The following is a 19685-nucleotide window of genomic DNA, read 5'->3' on the forward strand; positions in this document are numbered from 1 at the left end:
CCCTCCACACTCATTTTCCCATTCTCATTCTCTAACCTATCAAAAGTGAGAAGTGGATATTGAAGAGAAAGGTTTCTAATTATGTTAACCAGTGTTTTGAAAGATCTCTGTGCAGAATGCTGTAAAATTAAGACCACCTTTAGTCTTTGCATTTGCTACTGCTTATAATAGTAGAAGTGTTTGAGGGCATATTTGGTTCCACACTGGTGCTACTAAACTACCATGATTTGTTCTGCTCATATGGGATATCTTGCAACAACTGCAGTTCACATGTGAATCAGTCTATTTTTTTGATGAACAGTTTAATATGGGATTCTTTTTTAGTCTTGCAAGTACCCATTTTGGATGTTTTGCATTTTTTCCCCCAGTCTTTTTGTTTAGCACTCAGCTTGCAGTCAGTATGATCAATACTGAGAGCAAGTTGCTTGGGAGTGTAAGCATATAGATTTTATTCTCCTTCTACTGCAAACTTATGGGTATGACATGTTACAGTCACCTTCCCTCTCTCGCTCAGTTTTGCTACTTGTAGAATTGGCAATTTCAAGCATGTGTATAATATGCTTGAACACCTCAGATGGAAGATAACCACTTTACAAGTTAATCAGCACTTCTAGAAGCAGAAAATATTTCAGACCTTTTTCTTAACCCATTTTCCAAGAAGTACTCAATGTGGTTTTTGAAAAATACTCCTACTCTGTCATACTGGTAACAAGGAAAAAAGCATAGCTTTTTCAGGGAAGATGCATGATAATTGTGATTTATTGGCCTTGTGGAGCCTGACTGTTGCATTTTTATTCTTAAGACACCTCTGGTTTGAGTAAGCTAAAATGCCTACAGACTGGAAGTATAATGGAATTTTTGGTAATTGTTGTGAACAAAGCTACTGTTTGTGCAAGACTAGATGTTTATCAGACAGTTCAATAACTTCTCACACAGTGGCTGCAAATACAGGGTTGTCATAGAGACTGTAATGGTCTCCATGTACTTTGTCATGGTTATTCTAACTAAGCAATCTATTAATGCTGGTCCTGCTCTGGTTTTCTGCCTCTCTGCATTGTCTGGTTTTGGCACCAAAGCTCATACTCAGTTGATGTAAATTCTACCCAGATCTTTGTGACTGGTGTTTTCAGTAGCTGTGCATGCACGAAGGACTTGAGCAAGCGTGTAGAAAACACTGTGCGAGGGATTTACTTAGATTTTTGGGCATATTAGCGTGGACCCCTTTCTTGAAGATAAAAATCTAGGTGGTGGTTGTCTACAGTGCTATACTTTTATTTTAAAATAAGCATGGTTATGTTAATTTTTTAACATTCAGTAGGATTTACCATTTGCCGTTTAGTACTTATCTGAAGGTAACTGGCAGGAGCATTAAATGTGAGATTTTTGTACAAAACACTGATTTGTAATAAAATTGTCGGTAGCTTTTTCATTTGGAAGGATTTTTTCAGAAGCAACTTAGAGTCCTGGAAAATTTCTGTAACTCTTGGAAGCTCTATTGTAAAGTTGTACCTAATGGGAACAGCATCTTTGTATGGCGAGGTTCTGGTTTCCTCTTTGAACTTTGCAACTTAACCACAAATTTTAGTCTAAGTTGTTTTCTTATTTATTATATTATAAAATTGTGTCTCCAAACGTGGTACTTTCTCTGGTTGGTTTGTATTAATTATGTGTGATGTTTCTCTGATGATACTGAAATTATTCTCTCCATATATTTTTAGGCCTGTTACTGAAATGTCCAGATAAAGATTTCTTAGGCTTTATGCTGGAAAAAACAGTTAAGGTTCCTTTTTGCCAAGTTCCATTTAAAACTCAGATGTTAATAATGCAGCTCTTTGCAAAAAGGAGTAGTAGCAGTTTGCAGAACACGTGGGGCATACTTGGGAAATACTGCAATCCTTGCACCCACATCATTTGTTGTGGTGGATTAAAAAGAGGCTGACTCGTGTTCCCTCTTTATTGTTTCTTATTTTTGGAGACTAGAGGATGTGTTTGATGCCTCACAGTAAAGCAAAGGCACAGTCTGGGCTAAAAGGCTTTTATTTTGTTCTTGTGGCATCCTCTGTGGGTGCTGCACGCTGAGCTGCAGTGCTGACCTTGGGAAGCCCTCGGTCCAGCTGTTTGCTCCCAGTGTCCCGTAGCTCCCTCTGTGGAGGCACATCAGGTTAGAGCTGGAGGCTGGTTAACCTGGCACTTCCAAAAGGTAACCACAGCTGCCTGCTTCAAGGACCTGAAGGAGGGAGGACTAAAGAGAGATTCTGAACAGGCTACTTTTCATGAGAAATGAACAGCTTAATTGATGTGTTTATCAGTTTCTAAATTGCTATCCTTTGCTGCTTCTCACTTTCTTGCTTTTTGCCTGTGGATGCTAACATATCTGTAACATCTTTAGAATCGAGTTTCTGAGCAAGAAGAAAAGGAATTTGGCCCTAAAAAGAACTCTGTGACAAAAGAAAAGAAAATAACTACAAATTAGTGTGTTTGTGTCTGTAGAAGATGAGCCATAATTAGTGTTCAGATCATTTGATGGTGCATAAAAGAACTTGTACCTGAGAACTGGTGGCAAAATGTAAATTATAGTGATTAACTTTTACAGCAGAGCCTCTGACTGGGTTTTATTTATTTCTCCACCCCCATTCCCAGCGTCCTTCCTGATGATTGTGCAGATTTCTCACAGAATCCCAGGAGCACTGTATTATGTAGGCCAGTAATTATACAGAATCATTATAGCTGAATGTCATTAAATGAAGCCATATGTGCTGATGGCATGAATTCCTTACAAAAAAAATTAAATCCAACTTTAATTTCTGCCTAAATGATACAGTTTCTTATGGTCCTCTTACCGAAACTAAAAGGATCATTTTGGCTATTTGTAATCAAGTAAATTTTCATTACTTTTAATAATTTTAAGACACTTAAATTATTATTTAATGATTCTAGAATAATTTCATGAATGGCTCATCTGCAATTCTTGCAGACCGCCATGTAGTATTTGAATTTTGTAATCATTCAGTCCTTGATGTCTCAATAATTGAGGTGGGAGATAGGGGATCAAGAGTGACCATCTTCATAGTGAAAATGAGGACTGAATCTCTTCCAGATGTAACTAAGCTGGTCCAGGTGTCTGTTACAGTATGATGAATTCTCTGCATGCTTCCTGGTGTCAAGTATTCTAATAACTTCCCATCACTACCACAGTGCTCCAACTCCTATTTAGATTTTGTAGAGTTTATCCAAAGCCTTTTGCTCTCCAAATATGCTCTCAGTTAACAAGTGTGTCTCTTTACCTGTCAGTACGCTCGTGGCCTGCCTGTGTTTGGTTGTAGGGAGAAAATCTTCAGTCATATCCACAGTTCTTTGTTTAGTTCCTGAAGGAGAATATCCTCCCAAAAATACTATAGTGTAAAAACCACATCTCAAAATAAACAATGCACTCGAAAGAAAACTGTATTTAAAAATTTTTACTTGCAACTGCCCGGCCACTCTTTGTATCTATTATATGGTACATATTATAATGAATGTTAAAGTAATAATACTTAAGATACACAATGTGTATCTACACTATGTTATATAATAAAATTATATATAAATCTTATATACATTTTATCATAGTGAGTATTACATTTACTGTCTTTGTCTAGTAATATTAAGGATCAAATACTACTAGCCTATCTAGGAGTTGTTACTGGGTTTTATTAGGAATTGTTTTCCCACAGCTAGCACTTGCTTGAGCAATACATGGTAGATTAAAGAATTCTGAAATGTGAAGTCTTCCCTACACTAAAACAAAAGACTTTTCCACTTCTTGAGTGTATTGAGAAGGGGGTAAAGATGACAAATAAACCCCTGCTCCCTATATTTTCTTTAAAGATGTGCGCCTTCTCCAAATCTGGTGGTTAATTGTGTGGCAGTGATGCCTCACAGATGGGCTGGTTTACTCAGCATGTGTAGGAGTTTTCTTTCAGTATTGAAAAAGGGCGAATGACGAGAAATTTACTGCCTCTCTCCTAGCTCTTAATTTTCTCTGCTTTCTTGCTCTAAGTTATGTTTACTTGTATCTGTTCAAAATACAAAGGTTGTGGTGTGCAGCACCACATATACAGGGTTGATGAACAGGAAAATATCTTCCTGTGTTCTCTCAATCTGCCATCTTTTGTAGAGGCCTTTTAAATGTTCAGATGAACGGAAGGAAGAAATATAATTCCATAATACAAAATCTGTATTACTGTATTTTGATTCGCATACACATGGAGTGGTACCTCTTGCCCCTGGTGTGACAGACTGCACAGCGTGGGCTGCAGTAGGCAGTGCAGTTTGAGGTGGGAGGACCACAGTCCACTTGGACTCTTCATTAAATCACACAGCATTTCACTGCTGGGAATGAGGGTGCATAACTTGAGCCATATGAAAATGAAACATATTTAAAGGTGATTCTTTAGACTCCATCTGTTGTCAGTAAAAAAAAAGGAGAAACTCCAAAGCATTAATTCTCCCTGAATGTCTGAGACACCTAATTTGAGACAAGGACAATCACCTCCTAAGGGTATTTCTCCATTGACTACAGCAGGAGCCAGACAAGTGGCACATATTAGATAACTGACTGCTTAAAACTAAATGTAGGTGATATTGTTTCCCCAGGTGACAACAAAAAATTAACCTTGAATTCTTTGTTTCAGTAAGAAAGATAGAACAATGCATTTTCACATCTATCAGGTTATGAAAAGATTTGTGAGGATTTTTCTGTTGAGCTAAGAAAAGAGATTATTCAGTGACTTTATTCAGCCTTCCAGCAAATCTTTATTTCTCAGTCAGAAGCTGTTCTTTACCATGAGGCCATCTGTTTCGAGTTCTTTCACTGCAGTTTTGGACACAGGGATGAAAATGTGACTTAAGCTGTGTACAGAGCTGATAGAAAACTAGTCTTCAAATATATAATGCTATTTCTGTACTAAGGCTATACACAAAGTTTTCCTGTAACTGTGCTTATAAGTGTCTGACCTTTTAAGGTAGTTATAGTAAATATTGTCTTAAGGCCAAGCACTCCTGATTGCATCAGATTTGAATATCAGCATAACTCAGGACTGTCTCCCATTCTGAAGCCCCACTCCTTCTTCCAACGATGCAGTTGGTCATCTCATCTTCATTTTCTGTCTTGACAGATTGTGATATACGTTAGACCTGCTCTAACTTCTCAAATTAAGAGTCTCTTTTTTGCAGAGGTAAATAACTGTTTTTCAGGCAAAATCCAGCAAGCTCTCTTTTGAAAGCTGTGCGAGTTTCTTTGTTGGTTTGTTGTGGGATCTTAGAGATGTTTTGTGTTGCTAAGTTCCTTCCAAGTGTGTTTTCTTTTGCCAGGAATTCCAGCAAAGAAATTGGACTTGGGTTCTTTTTTGCTAATTCAGCTACAGTCTCATGTATTAGTTTTAACCCTAGATTTCCCATTTTGTGAAGGCGAATGAGGGGAGGGTGGTATATTGTAGCCTTAGAGGTTGCTTGCAAAATTTTTCCATTACTACTTGAGATGGTTTTAATGATGCATTGATGGAAGGCAGAGCAAATTGGTTTTGCTAATCCATCCTCTATTGATAAGAATAACATCTCATGCCCAGAGTTCTGCTTTAAAAACAGTTAAACAAGTAATACACATTTGAGGCAATTTTTGTCTTTATTATGTTCTTTTTCTAGTACCATGAGCTCACGACACTCTGCCAGCCCTGTTGTTTTCACCAGTGCTAGAAGCTCACCGAAGGAAGAGCTTCATTCGGCTACTTCTCCCCAGCTTGCACCTTCTTTCTCCTCCTCCTCTTCCTCCTCGTCTGGCCCTAGGACTTTCTATCCTCGCCAGGGTGCTACTAGCAAGTATCTGATCGGATGGAAAAAGCCGGAAGGGACAATAAACTCAGTGGGGTTTATGGATTCAAGAAAGTAAGACTGTTTTTTTCTCTTGTTTGATTATTTGCTTTAATTATAAAGCAACTATCTGTGAGAGTTCTCTAGGCAGAAGAGTTTAGGACTATTTGATACAATCTTTTGTCTTCTGTACAACTTAATCTCTAGAGTTCTACAGTTATGTTTAAATATTTGATAGTTGGTTAATCTTGTTCCCTCTTAACTTGTAAAAGTTTTTTTATCATTTCTAGAAGGCTCTATGGATTTCAGTCCCATTAAAACTCATCTTTCCCTGGGACTTCTTAAAGGTGACTCAAAATACTATTTGAGCAAATAAGAAAAATCCTCTTATCATAGAGCCTGAGTTTTACTTAAGCTTCTCATCCATGTAGTAGTTCCATACATGCTGTGCATTAGCTCTGTGGCACTGTGCGTTGCCTTGTGATGATTGCTGCCTGTATGCAGTCTAACTGGCTTAAAGCTTAGAGCAAGCCAAGATACCAGCATTACAATATGCAACTATCTCTTTTGGAGGAGATATTGAGAAACAACCAGTGAAAATACTAGTGAGTATGTTGTTAAGTCAAATATGACTTAGAAAGGAAGCGATTCAGAAAGTCCATTGCAAAGTAATTTATTTGACCCTTCTTGACTGTCATTGAGTCGGGCACAGTATCCCGAGATGATACCAATACCTGCCTGTCAAAAGGAAATGGTGAAACTTTGTGATAACCACATTATAAAAAAACAGTGAAAATATTAAAGAAACTTGGTGTTTTGCTCTTGGGCTCACTGAAGACACTTGTCTTCTTTTAGTTTTGTACAGAATGCATGTTATTTTAATGGATTCAGTCCCTTATTGAGAAAATGTGTTACGATAAGCTTTGAATTATTTTACTGTATTGCTAGGTGATGTTTTTAAACAAGCTTATTGCTTCAACAGGTATCCATTAAGATGATTCTTTGCTGTAGTAGTGAAACTTCTTTCATCCTCTGTGCCCACTACTTAAGATTTTTTTAATTTAAAAAGTTGAGGGTTCTATAATTGTTTAATTCATGCCTCCCGCCCCAGGGCTTTGAGACCTGAACGTGTCTGTTCCATTTCGTTTAAGACGCCACCAGAGCGATGGCAGCGAGATGGCCCACCCTCGGCTGCGGGCCTCGGCGAGAGACCTGCGAGCGTCACCGAAACGGGCATCCAAGTCCACTGTCGAGGAAGAGCTCAAGAAATTGATAGATCTTGATAGCCCAACACCTGAATCACAAAAGAATTTTAAGGTGTGTTATAGAGAGAGAGACAGGATCTTTCCTATTCTCAACCATAACAAAAAAACCCCAAAATCGAGTTACTCACTGAATTCTGATCACGGACAGAAAATAACCTGTTTGTAACAGACCACTAGAAAAATACATTTGGGCAACCGTTTCATTGTTACAGTCTCTGCAATGTTATTATAGTTTCATGTGCAAATTTAAAGAGACTAGTATGCCAAATTGCCAAGGACATTTAGGACTGCTGGATCACGAAAAATCCTTTGGTGTTGTCTTATATGTCTGAATTGTTCTCTAATTCCAGTGATAGTGACTTACTGACAGTATTGAAACTCCTTGCAAAAAGCACACTTTTATACCTCTCTAATCCTGTTATCAAAAATGATCCCTAAACCTAAGCATATATTTATACAGGATAGTTAGTTTCCTGGCATATTTAAAAATGTGTTTAATAACACACATACTGATTTTTAGAATCCATAATTTGGAAGAGAATGTCTTCATTTCTAGTCTCCATGTACAGCCAGTGCTTAACAGCTCAGTCTCATCATCCAGAGCCCAAATTGTTTCCACAGCAACCATGCAGAAGAGAGACCTGCAACTTCTTTTTTTTGCTGGGAAAAACTCAAAGTAGCTTATTAAAATTTGTAAGTGATAGGTTCCATACACAGATCATTTCAGATGTTGCCTTTGAGGCCGGAGGAAAAAAAGTTCGTCATTGGCAAGATACCTTTTTCTTACTTTTGTGGTAGTTCTGAGGGGATTGGGACATGGGTGATGCAAGCATCTTCTGTTGGTTGTTTTAAGCAAGAGGATTGTTCCCATTCCAAGAAATTCCATTCTGTTTAAACAGATGACCCGAAAACCATGAAAAATTTCTTATTATATTGCTTTGGGGTTAGTGAATCAGTTCTTATCCTGATCTTTATTTCCTGATGACTGTAACAAGTATGTTAACTTAGGTTCCACTTTTGATAAATTTCAGCAAGTTAGAAACATTCTGTCATACCAATAAATTGCAACTTTTCCATTTTAGAAATAACTGTTATTTCTGCCCACTGTATGACTTGTATTTCATCTTACAGAAAGAGTTCTCTTACAGCATAAAATTTTTCAACACTTTAAAAGTTAAAAAAAAATAAGAAAAAGAATGGTAATGACCTGCATTAGTTCACTGCTCCAAAATCCTCGTCCATTCTGTGTTGGCTGACAAAGGCTTTGTTTGATAGTAGAATTTGTTCTAGGCTGCAGTTTTGTGTGTCTTGTGCGTTATTGCGTTCTCTCTCCAGCCTTCCTTACGTCCTTACCTACCACTTAGGTACTGTATCTTCTCAGACACGTCACCCTTCTCCTTCCCCTGCTCTGGCACCACAAGAAAATTCCTACTCATATTGCCTATGTTGTGAGTCCATCAGATGTCCTTGTCTGTGCAGCCTTTTAATCTCAGTGTCTGATATTAACTGCTGTTTCCAGCTCCTAATTCCCTCAAGTAAATGTTCCTTGACTTAGCAGCTTTTTCTTTTCCCTTTCCCACTTCAGGGCAGCTATTGGGAGATTTCACTGGATCATAACATGAACCTGCTCAATGAGCTTTTAATTTTTGGGGGTCAGGGGGAGGAAAAAAGCAGTTTGATCCTCCATGTGACATAGTGACAACTGTGTACCCAACTGTGTACCAGAAGTTGTCATTTCGGTAGGCAAGGTTTGTACTGTAATGGGCATGTCCTGAGGGAGGCAACCCAGAGGGCAGAATTTGACATAACAGAAAGTTGGCATACAGAGAGACTTCTTTCCTTCCTTGTCTTTTGATGATAGCAGGGTTTTGGAAGTAATCTTAATTATTGATGATTCTTAATCATAAAACCAAAATGCACAGAAATATTCTCATACTAAAATTCATACAGAGGGGGAGGGGGATGTTTGGCAGATTGCCTTGCCGTGTACAATATCAACCCTCTTACATGCTCTTCTCCCATGTTTTAGTGTGGGATTTTGATCACAGGAGTAGAATACTGTCTTTAAACATTTTTTCTTCTTTCTGAAAAGGGAGGACTATTTTTATGTGTAAAAGAGCAATTCTGTTTCATTGCTCTTTTTGGAAGTATCTCCTTTATTTGTTTAAACTTGCTTGCAGAGCAAATGAGGGTGGTGAGGTCTCCATTTCTGTTTCCCATTTCTCCATAAAAGCCTTTGGACGGAATTTCAACCAAAACATAAAGTAATGTTATGTCTTAGAGGTAGTTATGTTGCTACAGGTTTCATGAAAATCAGAGTCTCTGCTGATGGGAATGGTTATGATAGCAGCTCACTGGCACTGCTCTGAGAGTGCGTAACTCCAGGCCAACGCCAGCATTGCTTTCTCCTGTGTGGAGCATGGAGGAAGCTGGGATGATGGTGGGGGTAAGACACAAGTTCATTTACTCATGGGCCTACTTACTTAAGTTTTATTCAAGTACTTCTGAAGAACCACAGTGGTAATGGGTGATTGTAGTTGTTCAGTAATATGAGACTAGATAGCTGGCACTGTGTCTGCAGGCAGCAGCCTCCCCTGGGCAATGGGAGAACTCTGTGCACAACTGAGCCTGTTCTGTAACCATTTCTCTGCTACACAGAAGCTCTCGGTTCCACGAAGGCTGCCTGAGATTTCCACTTCAGGAGAGGTTTGAAGGGTATTTAAAAGGTAGAATATGAGATACGATAAAAAAGGTGTATAAATGTAACCTGGTTTTAATCTCCCTCAAAGCCTATTATTTTAGTTTTTTTCATATCAACTCTGAAAAACTATGTTAACACTTGCTTTCTAATTCAAAAAAAGTTCTTAAAAATTATTTGAAAATAGACTTCCAAAGTTTCTTTATTGATTTTTTTTCTTGTTTCTTTTTATTTGTCTTTATGAATGTGTAGTCACACACACTGTCCTGTCAGTCTCCCTTTCCCAGCACTCCTACCACAAGGCGTGCCTTGCAAAGGACTTTGTCAGATGAGAGTATTTACAGTGGTCAAAGGGACCACTTCTTCACCTCACGGGCCTCACTCTTGGACCAAGCCATGCCAAATGATGTACTTTTCACCAGCACATACCCTTCTCTCCCAAAGTCACTACCATTACGGAGACCATCATATACTTTGGGAATGAAATCACTACATGGTAAGTTTATTTCCTGTTTTTCAACCTTCATAGGAATTCTTTGTGAATTATGTTAAAGGAAAATGTTTGTTGCAGCAATTAGTAGTTCCATCTTGATTTTGCTAAAATGAGGGTAGTCAGGTCATATGACTGAAAATATAAAATAATACAGGAATTTAATTCTTTTTTTCCTCACTTCAGTTGCTGTAAGACTGCATGACTAGTCATGCAGTTACCTTGTGAAGGGAGCACAGAAATCTGCCGTACTGGCTGCAAGTCTTTACCTTTTCTTCCAAGAGTCCCCTGGATCAGTTGGACCAATGAACAAATAATCTAACAGTGTCAGGTGTCAGTTCCTCTAGTGTGGGATTATGGGAACGAAATACAATTAGGAAAATGATGATACAAAAGTGGATAAATACTGGTGGACATTTGGGTATACAACTATACCAGATACAGCTTTTATTGCACCAAGTTTTTTTAAATTCTCTCCCCTTACCCTATTTATTTTAGAGGACTTGAGTTACTTATTTCAGTCACACAGCTAACTAGAAAAGAAGTTACTTGCTAAACTGCTCTCAAGGAGACACTCAGCCTTCCCCCACTGGTTTACTGAGAAAAGTCTCAGTAGGATTATCTGATGGGTTGTGTGTTGCTGCATGTGAATGTCTCGGTGAGAGGGGGAATTTTCACAGGTTCCCACTGTTCCTCGTAACTACAGAAATAGAGCTAGATCTCAGTGTAGGATTCTGCAATGTTTCCTGAAGTACTTACCTGCTCTGATTTATTCATGGTTTAGTATGTTTCAAGAGGGAGATGCAAGGCTATCAATAGATTCAACTCACTATAGTGGGACTAAGCACAGTCTATTTAGATACACAGGATACATTTGACAGTGAAGGCTGATGATGAAATCTATTTTAAAATCTTCAACTGTCTGTGATCACCCAGCATCAGTTTTCAGTGTTGAGCCTGATATTTTCATGAGCTGTTGTGTCTGTATAACATGTTTCTCGCCTAAGAGTTAGAAAACTGAGCTCACTTCATTTTTGCTTTATATATGCACTAAAATGACTTTGCAGACTTGGTTACACTTGTAACTGGCTGGTGGATTTGGTTTCTGAGGTCTTGGGGTCAGAAGATTATTGATGCCTCCTGAGTAGAAGTGGAAAGCTGAACTTGGTCTCTGTCAATTGAGATGCCTGTATTTTCCAAAAAGAAAACCACGAAACCTTCTTTCACTGTCATATTCTCTTCCACACCAAACTGGTAACTTCTAGCACATAACCTTTCTACATTTGTCAACAAAAAAAGAATTTCTGTTTTCCATAAAATGCAGGGCCTGCATGATAAAAGGACCAGCTATCGAAGTGGCACACAAATTGTCTTCACACACATACACACTTTCTCTTTTGCTGAGAGAAGGATTAAGTAAGCTGGATATTTAATACCACAAGTATTTGTTGGCTTCCAGCTATTCAAAATTCTTCCAATTCAGAGATTCCAGAGCACATCCATTTTTTTTAAGAGGGAAAACAGTGAGCTAAAAATACTCATATTTACTCGTCTGTCTTAACAAAGCCCCCAATCCTGTATTTTTACAAGATGAAATATGTGCCAGGAAGTGTAGAAGCCCCAGCAAGCTGCAGAGCCCTCCAAAGTACCTTCAACTTGTGCAGAGGCAGGAATCATTGGGTAGAAGAGTCCTGCCTCCAGACCTAGCACTGGGGAAAGTCAGAGATTGGCTTTTGAAGTGCTCATCTGCAAAGATCAGAAAGGAGCCAAATGTTCTGGTGTTAGAAAACTGGCCTGTAATGTGCTGTATCTGGTCAACTGCAGTTGATAAAACACTCCACTGAATTTTTGTTCGAAAAGGCTATGCCAGAAAAGTTTAAGAATAGGGTGTGCAATAGTATTAGAAAAGGAATTTGGGGGTGTTTGGAGTCTATAATGTATTCTGCATTACTCTAGGAGAGTTTTCTGCCTCGGACAGTTCCCTCACAGATATCCAGGAGCAAAGACGGCAGCCCATGCCAGATCCTGGTCTCATGCCATTGCCTGATTCTGCCTCTGATCTGGATTGGTCAAACTTGGTAGATGCTGCCAAAGCCTTTGAAGGTAAGTTTGCAGAATATAAGAATTAGGATAGCTGGTCTTTCTTTGGGCATGCTTCATTAAGGAGTTTGAGTTTTGTGGTTGTTTGGGGTTTTTTTTAATCCTGATTTCTGCTATTGTTGTTTTAGTGTTCCTACTTAATCTGAAGTTTAAGTTAATTTTAAATAGCAACTCAAGTCTTCAGAGCCTGAAACTTTGTAGTATTCAGATACCAGGTTTTGATGCTGAAATTCCTCTGTGCTATGGTTTGGCCAAGTTGCTGTAAAACTGACCACTTTTCATTTCATGCAGAGCAGTCACAGACATCACAGCTGGTGTGGAAAAGACATATGGCACAAAAGTGCAAAAATAAAGTCAAATAGTAGGGGGAAAACATATGAGCACATGACTGATTGCTTGCATACTGCACTTTCAAGTAGTATATTTAGTGCAGCTGAAGTTCACTACCAAGATAGTTTGGGAAATGTGCCATGTTGGTACATGCTTTTCTGTTGCCATTCTTCCCTTTGAATATTCCGAATACATATATTTGCACATGAGTGTTGTGTCATCTTATGGCACTTTCCATCTCCATGACATTTAGTAAACTGAAGAGGACTCTAAGCTGACTAGATATAGATGTATTTGAATTGAAAAGTAAACGCAGTTTAGACCAAAGGGAATTTACCGTACTATAATCCAATGGCAAAGTCTTCTAGGCTTGTTAAACAGAATTGCCTATTCCTAAATCTGCATAAATGCTGTCCCACCTTCATGGAAGTGTTTTCCTGATCCTGAATCCTTTAGACACTATTCAGCATGGCTGGAGAAGTCTGTGAAGTAGCTTGATTTCTTGGCTGTTCTCTGGTAGTAGCCTTATATATCATTAAGATGTCTACATGGGTGTTTAGGTGTACGTGTGTCCTCTGTTCTGTTGCCATAGGAGTTGTAGGAGCAACATGGCTCATATTTTTGCTGTGCAGTCTTGGGGAAGAGTATTCAAAGTAAGCCTTGGTCCTCAAAAGGAGATGAATTTATAGTGATGGTATTTTTACCCCACATAAGAGTGAAACGCAGGTTTTGACACATTTCCCTGTGGTTGACAGTTTCTGTTTAAAAGATCCCCTGAGTTTTGCTGATATTTTTTTCACTGTCCTCATTAACCTGAATCCTTCGATTTTGTAGGCCCCAGACTCACTTGTGTTTCTCTTTAGAAGTGTGAAGACAGTCAGTGTGGTCAAGGTAACAAACTGACAGCTCAGATGAAGAAAAGCTGGGGTAATGTGTTGGCTGCCCCCTTCATTTATTCAAATTTCACTTGGAGAAGGTTCTCCATATAATCCTATTGGTCATTGGTTGTCTGATCTCAATATAATCCCACTCTGCCCGGTGCCAGTAAGGATTAACAAGTATCAAGGAACCTAAATTCTTATTTGTGATCCTGGACAACTCTTCTACACCACTAATTTGTGTCTTCAGCACAAGCCCCTGAAGTTAAAAATAGTGATATCTGTACCAGCTGAAAGAAAAGCTGCCTGGATCCCTGAGCTACACCAACCTTTAGTATTTTCATCCCTAGGGAACAAAAAAAAGAGAAACAGGAAAAACTCTGTCAAATATTACAATGTGTTACTTTTAGCCTTGTTGAAAACGCAGAATAAAAATTTGCTGAATAGAAAAGGATGATACTGTTTTGTATCCAGTGAAAGTCCAATAGCTCCTGAGGGAGAGAGATTAATTTATTAAACTAAATGTGTTTGTTACTGTTTGTGCTAGGAAACTCCAGAAGTAGGAGCAGTAGTTTATAGCCACACCACATGCGATAGTGATGTAGAGATGTGTTAAAGCATCTGAGCAGTTACAGGACAAAAAATACAGACACAAGGCAGGGAAGAAGTTTAATGTTTCAATCTGAAAACATAAGACATAAGGAAAAACTTTCAGGTTCTGAAGAATTACACTGGTTATTTTACTTTCCAGATGTAAATTGTGCACAGTGAGCTTTTCTTTCCTCAAGATAAAGGGATCCTTTATGGTGTGAAGGAAGTTAGATATAGTTATTTCGTTATTGGGTGGTGTCATGCAGTTGTACCCCAGAAGTTCTGCACAGCACTATTTGTTCCAGCTTGACTTCCTGCCTATCTTGGAACTGCCCTTGGGTGGACTTGCAAGCGCTGCGGGGTATCTCTGCTTTGCACTTTCCAGCATCTCCCTCTGGGGAGCTTTGTAGCCTGAGAGTGGTGCTTGGGCTGTGTGAGCATACAGGGCTGTGCCAGAGCTAATACTTGCTTGTTGAGTCCATTATGGTGGAAAACCTGGTGCAAACACTTGCAATGTCAGTTTACATCTGTCAAGTGTATGTTGGTATTTCGTGTCATCACCTTCTGTTGCTTGAGACAGACTTAGATTGCTTCAAGATCCTGCAGCATAGGTGTTGTGCTATCCATGAACAAATAATCATTATTGCTGCCATTGTTTTTTCTCTGTAATGTTTGCCTTCCCAGTTCAGCGAGCTTCATTCTTTGCTGCTGCTGATGAAAATCACAGACCTGTGAGTGCTGCCTCCAGTAGTGATCAGGCTGAGGACCAGCTTACTGCACAGATAAAGCCTTATACAGGGTAAGTAAATAACCAGATGTGCAGGCTTCATCATTTGCAAACCACAAATCTTTATTTGGAAGTCATCTACAGGCTTCACAAAACTCTTCACAAGTTCTCATAAAGATGGAGGTGGGAGGTGAAAAGAGAAGAATTGTACGTTCAGCTGAACCTTTTTGTAGGTTCGTTCTTGTCTGAGATGTTCATGAACCTGTCCAAAGCAATGGTAATTCATGGCACTTACAATGAGTTCAAGTAGAGAGAAGTCAGGGGATGGGATGACCACAATTAATTATGCGTTAAATTTGTTTTGTTGTTTAATGTGCTGCATGTGTTCCTTGTGCTCTTTATTGTGTTCTTTTTGTTCATTTTGTGAATTCTTAGTCTACCCAAGTGCATAGCTTCATAAAGCCCCTTGGTATAGACAAGGCTGTTAGTTACCCTATGTGAAGACAGTTAATCATATCAATACCTGTTCTTTTTTTCTGCTTTCAACAGTAAAGAATCTCCTCCAACTCTCGCCTCTAAAGTGGACCAACTGGAAGGTTTGCTGAAGATGCTGCAAGAAGATTTAAGGAAGGTAAGCATTTAATTCACAGAAGAATCTGTAAGACATATATTTAGTGCTGTTGGGGGAGCTAATAACTGTGTAATCCTGCTTTGCCATGCCTGAGACCGTGACAGTCTCATCCTTGTGTGAGAAAAAGACATTTCTTTGCTACTTTTCTCAGGCTTCTAGTTATGCATGGCTAGGATGGAGTGTCTCAAACTGTAGGTGTTTGATTCCTCTGCATAAATTAGGACAGTGATTCACAGTACCTTCACTCCTTATTCAGATGACACTGTGAAAGGCTTGAAGTTAGTCCATGTAAAGCAACCTACTGATGTTTAAAAGTTGGCAGTATTACCTAAACATGTGATTTCTTTTGTGAAAACTTCCAGTATTGTGTTAATGCCTATTTGGTCCAAGAAGGATCTGCTGGGGAAGTATTTGCAGGAAAATTCCCTATCCATTACTTAGTTAACCACCAGCACTTGTATGTACAGAACAGGTCATGCCCAATTTTATTGTACCACTTGGGGAGACAGTTTCTCTATTAGAATTTAATACAGAGAAATCCTCATGCAAGCAAAACATGAGGAAGGAAATGTCACTACTGTCCCTTGGATGTAGACCTGTGTGTTACTGCACATAAAATCCTCATAAAGAATTAAGAGATTCTTGCTGCTCTAGACAGATAGGAAGCATGACCTAAAATTTCCACTTAGATCTGTATTTTTCTCTATGCCTAAGGAAAAAGAGGACAAGGCCAGTCTTCAAGCTGAAGTGCAACACTTGCGGGAAGACAACTTGAGGTTACAGGAGGAGTCCCAGAATGCAACTGAAAAACTGAAGAAATTCACTGAATGGGTTTTCAACACAATTGATATGAACTGAGAATGGTGTACAGGGAAGGAAACTATCTACGAATATTATTACTGGGACTTAAGCTTTAATGCCACCTTAACTATGACATGTGAAAGTATAGTCAGAGCAATTCCCTGTTCTTCATCCTCCAACAACCCTTTTTTGCATCTCTGCGTGCACTCAGAACAATTGCAGATCAACAATCAATGTCTGCCTTTTGTAGAAAAAAACAAAGTAAATAATTTTAAAAAGGTAAAATAAAAGTTTAACTGCTAAAATGTGAATGTCTATTTTTTGCACATTGTCTCTTTATCTGTTATGTACAAAATGATTTGGAGGTGGGATCAGGCTTACTGTTCCATATGCCTCTGTTTCCATTAACTCCTTTCTCTCTGTTTCAGGTAATCTGCTTTTCCTTGCAGCTTTGGCAAGTATTATGACATCTAGAAAAATTAGAAAGAAATATTTACTTTACTGCTCTTCTAACATTGTTTTCTGAAGTATGCCACAGACAAGGGGATGTAAATGCAATGTTTTAGGTGTCTCCTTAGCAATTTGCGCTTGATTACTAGTGCTACCTTCCCATACGTTACAGAGAAGGCGTGACTATAGTGTATGGTACAGTACAACCAGCATTGTGACGTTAGGAGAGAGACTAGAGAGGTGAGCCATGGGTGAGGCATATTATCATACATCTATTGCATTAGCATTTCTGGTGGCTTTTGTCTCCTGTGGAAACAATGGCTGCAAGGACCTTTACAAACAGCAAAACTAGGCATGCTGCAGTTCATGCCATGCCAGGGAGGCTGGGAAATAACAGTACTGTTGCTGGGTTGCTTAAGTACAGCCCCCTTCCCTTCCAGTGGAGTTTGTTGCTTGCATACATGCAGAAGACAGGCTGAAGTTGTAAAGAGATTAAGGTTTCTTTTTCCTGAAATGTCTTTGTGAAAATCCACACAACCCATCTCTGTGTACCTGCCCTCCAATTCCATTTCTCTGGACTTCTCAAATCACAGCAGATTTGAGAAAAGTTGTGTTTTATTGCATGAGAGATCTTATGAATCCTTTACTATGGAAGACAGAGGAATATGTAAAGGGGAACTAGAGAAGTGTATTTTTTGACACACTGGGACAGGATTGGAACTCTGAAATCCCCAGTCCCCAGTGAAACTGTCTAGCATGAGTTTTCCCAAACTGTCTCATGCCAGCAAAGTTAATTTCTTGTTCTTTGAAGGAACAGCTAACTTGCCACAACGTGTTACCTCTACAGAAAATACCTTTTAGGTCTCAAAATATGACAGGCATTGAACTGTGCAATTTGCTGAGAAACCCTTTCTATTCTCTTCTGACAATACAGTTACTACCTTAGCAAATATTGCCTTGCATAAAGTGCAGTATATTTGGGGGTTAATTTCAAGAGCATACTCTCCCTCCCCTTTACCACATCCTCAAACAGACAGATTAAAATCATTGGCATAGTCTTGTCACAGACTTCCATGCTCTTTTCAAATCCCTTTTTCATGTTCTTTAATCTTGCTGCACACAAGTATACACTACACTTCAACCTCAAACTTCATTTGTGATGCTAATCCCCATGGAGTTCTTCTCTAATGTTTTGTCATGGAAATGGATCTCTTTGGAACTATTTCTGGAGTGCTTTTGTAAAGGTTTAGAATGTCTTGGGTTTTTTAATGACTTGTATGAAGGAGATTTATATAATGCCTGATATTATTTGTAAATGGGAAATATTGCTAACATCTCTGAGCATCCTGAAGTCTTGCTTTTATTCTTTTATTTTTAAGTTTGGTTTTATTTTATTTCAAAAATATTTTGGGACTTGGGGCAGACTATTTATTAGAGTTTTGCAACAGAGTTCTTCTTGTATGATGCCACTGAAGGCTACTTGTAAAATTCTGACAATAAAACTCATTTTAAAAGTTCTTCTAAACCATTTTCTTCTGTTTTTGTTGGATTTGTTGTTTAAGACTTTCCAGAGTGTCCATTTTTCCTTGTTTTCTTCATGTACCACTTTTCTCAGGGCTTATTGATGCAAGAGTTTTGTTCTCTTTCAGATTCCTAATTTTTATTCTTTTGAAAGCCATTATGTAAAAACCACTTCATCCCTTGACTTTTTACTTGTATGACTGCAGAAATGTATTTTCTTCCCCCATATGCAAGAGTTTGCTACCTTTAATGGAGACTTTGAGCTTCGCTGAAATGACAATGGAAAGGAGAGGAAGTGTTTTTTTATAATTTATTGGGATTTTAGAACTTACTTGTAAAAACTGAAGCCAGTGTAGGTGAAAACCAAAGACTCCTGGCTCATCTGCCCAAGGATACACACAGTTTTCAGCATCACAGAGCCAAACCTGTGAGTGTGTAATATCAGGTGTTAGATTTGGGGGGTGGGGGAGATAATACATGTATTCTGTTTTTCAGATCTCCTTCTCTGATGTGGGAGATGGCCTTGGACTTGTTTTCAACCTTTTCACCTTTTTTGGCCCAGTGGATCAGCATTCTGCATAGCTCAAAAATGTGGAACTAGATCAGTCTGCAGGAAAGCATCTTCCAGTTCACTGAACAGATTCCTGCAAGGCACGTGGGAAAAGAAAATACATCTCTTTCTAGCAGCGAAGTTACCCAACCAAGAGAGCTTTGAAGCAGCAAGAGCAAGTAGAAGCATCTGATGAAAAATTGAGGTTGAATCTTGGAAAGAAAACTAGATGCTGTCTCACAGTTTGTAATTGGATACTGGTAAGTGAGTTAAAGGAGAAAGGTTCCTTCAGGTCAAGGAGTTGCCCAGTCCACATCCATAATGAGCTCATGCTGGAGGGTCCCATACTTCACCACCCACACACTGCTAGGTCAGCCTAGACCAGGGCAAGATCTGACTTGCAGGCATCTCCTTACAGCCTGAGCAGAAGGCGGGTGGCTGTGGGAGGAGTGTGAGTAACAGGGGCCACCTTCCTATTGCACCCATTTCTCCGAAGAGAGTAATTCCATATTCCTGGAAACAATTTTATATTCTCTGTCTATATTTCAGTGCAAAGGTGCTGTTCTCCCTGTGAGGGTTTTTTGACAGCTGGATGTATTCCTTCTCTACATTCCAGTGCATAGGTGCTGTTCTCCCTGTGAAAATTCTTTGGACACTGGATGTGCCTGGTACAGCAGCAAAAGTCTGCCTTCTCTCAAAATCCCCCAATCAGGGTGTGGGGGCTGTCACCACAGAGGAGCTACAGCTTGACTGAGGGATAATACTCTTACCAGATGGGATGCTGGGTGTAGGTAACAGATCAGAGG

At 39.1% G+C, this 19685-nt stretch overlaps 1 protein-coding gene across 9 annotated transcripts in view; it reads left to right on the forward strand.

Annotated features, from left to right (window-relative positions):
- Window positions 1–18325, forward strand: part of SIPA1L1 (signal induced proliferation associated 1 like 1) — a 211992-nt gene extending 193667 nt beyond the window's left edge. For all 9 annotated transcript variants that reach the window (XM_071558228.1, XM_071558232.1, XM_071558225.1 and 6 more), the window contains 7 exons: window positions 5683–5922; window positions 6999–7164; window positions 10063–10306; window positions 12257–12403; window positions 14884–14998; window positions 15476–15557; window positions 16272–18325. In XM_071558228.1, coding sequence (XP_071414329.1) covers window positions 5683–5922; window positions 6999–7164; window positions 10063–10306; window positions 12257–12403; window positions 14884–14998; window positions 15476–15557; window positions 16272–16415 — 1138 coding nt within the window. In that variant the 3' untranslated portion in view covers window positions 16416–18325. The remainder of the gene's footprint in view (window positions 1–5682; window positions 5923–6998; window positions 7165–10062; window positions 10307–12256; window positions 12404–14883; window positions 14999–15475; window positions 15558–16271) is intronic.
- Window positions 18326–19685: the final 1360 nt, after the last annotated feature.

The sequence above is a fragment of the Pithys albifrons genome, chromosome 6, assembly GCF_047495875.1.
Source record: "Pithys albifrons albifrons isolate INPA30051 chromosome 6, PitAlb_v1, whole genome shotgun sequence".
Taxonomy (NCBI): domain Eukaryota; kingdom Metazoa; phylum Chordata; class Aves; order Passeriformes; family Thamnophilidae; genus Pithys; species Pithys albifrons.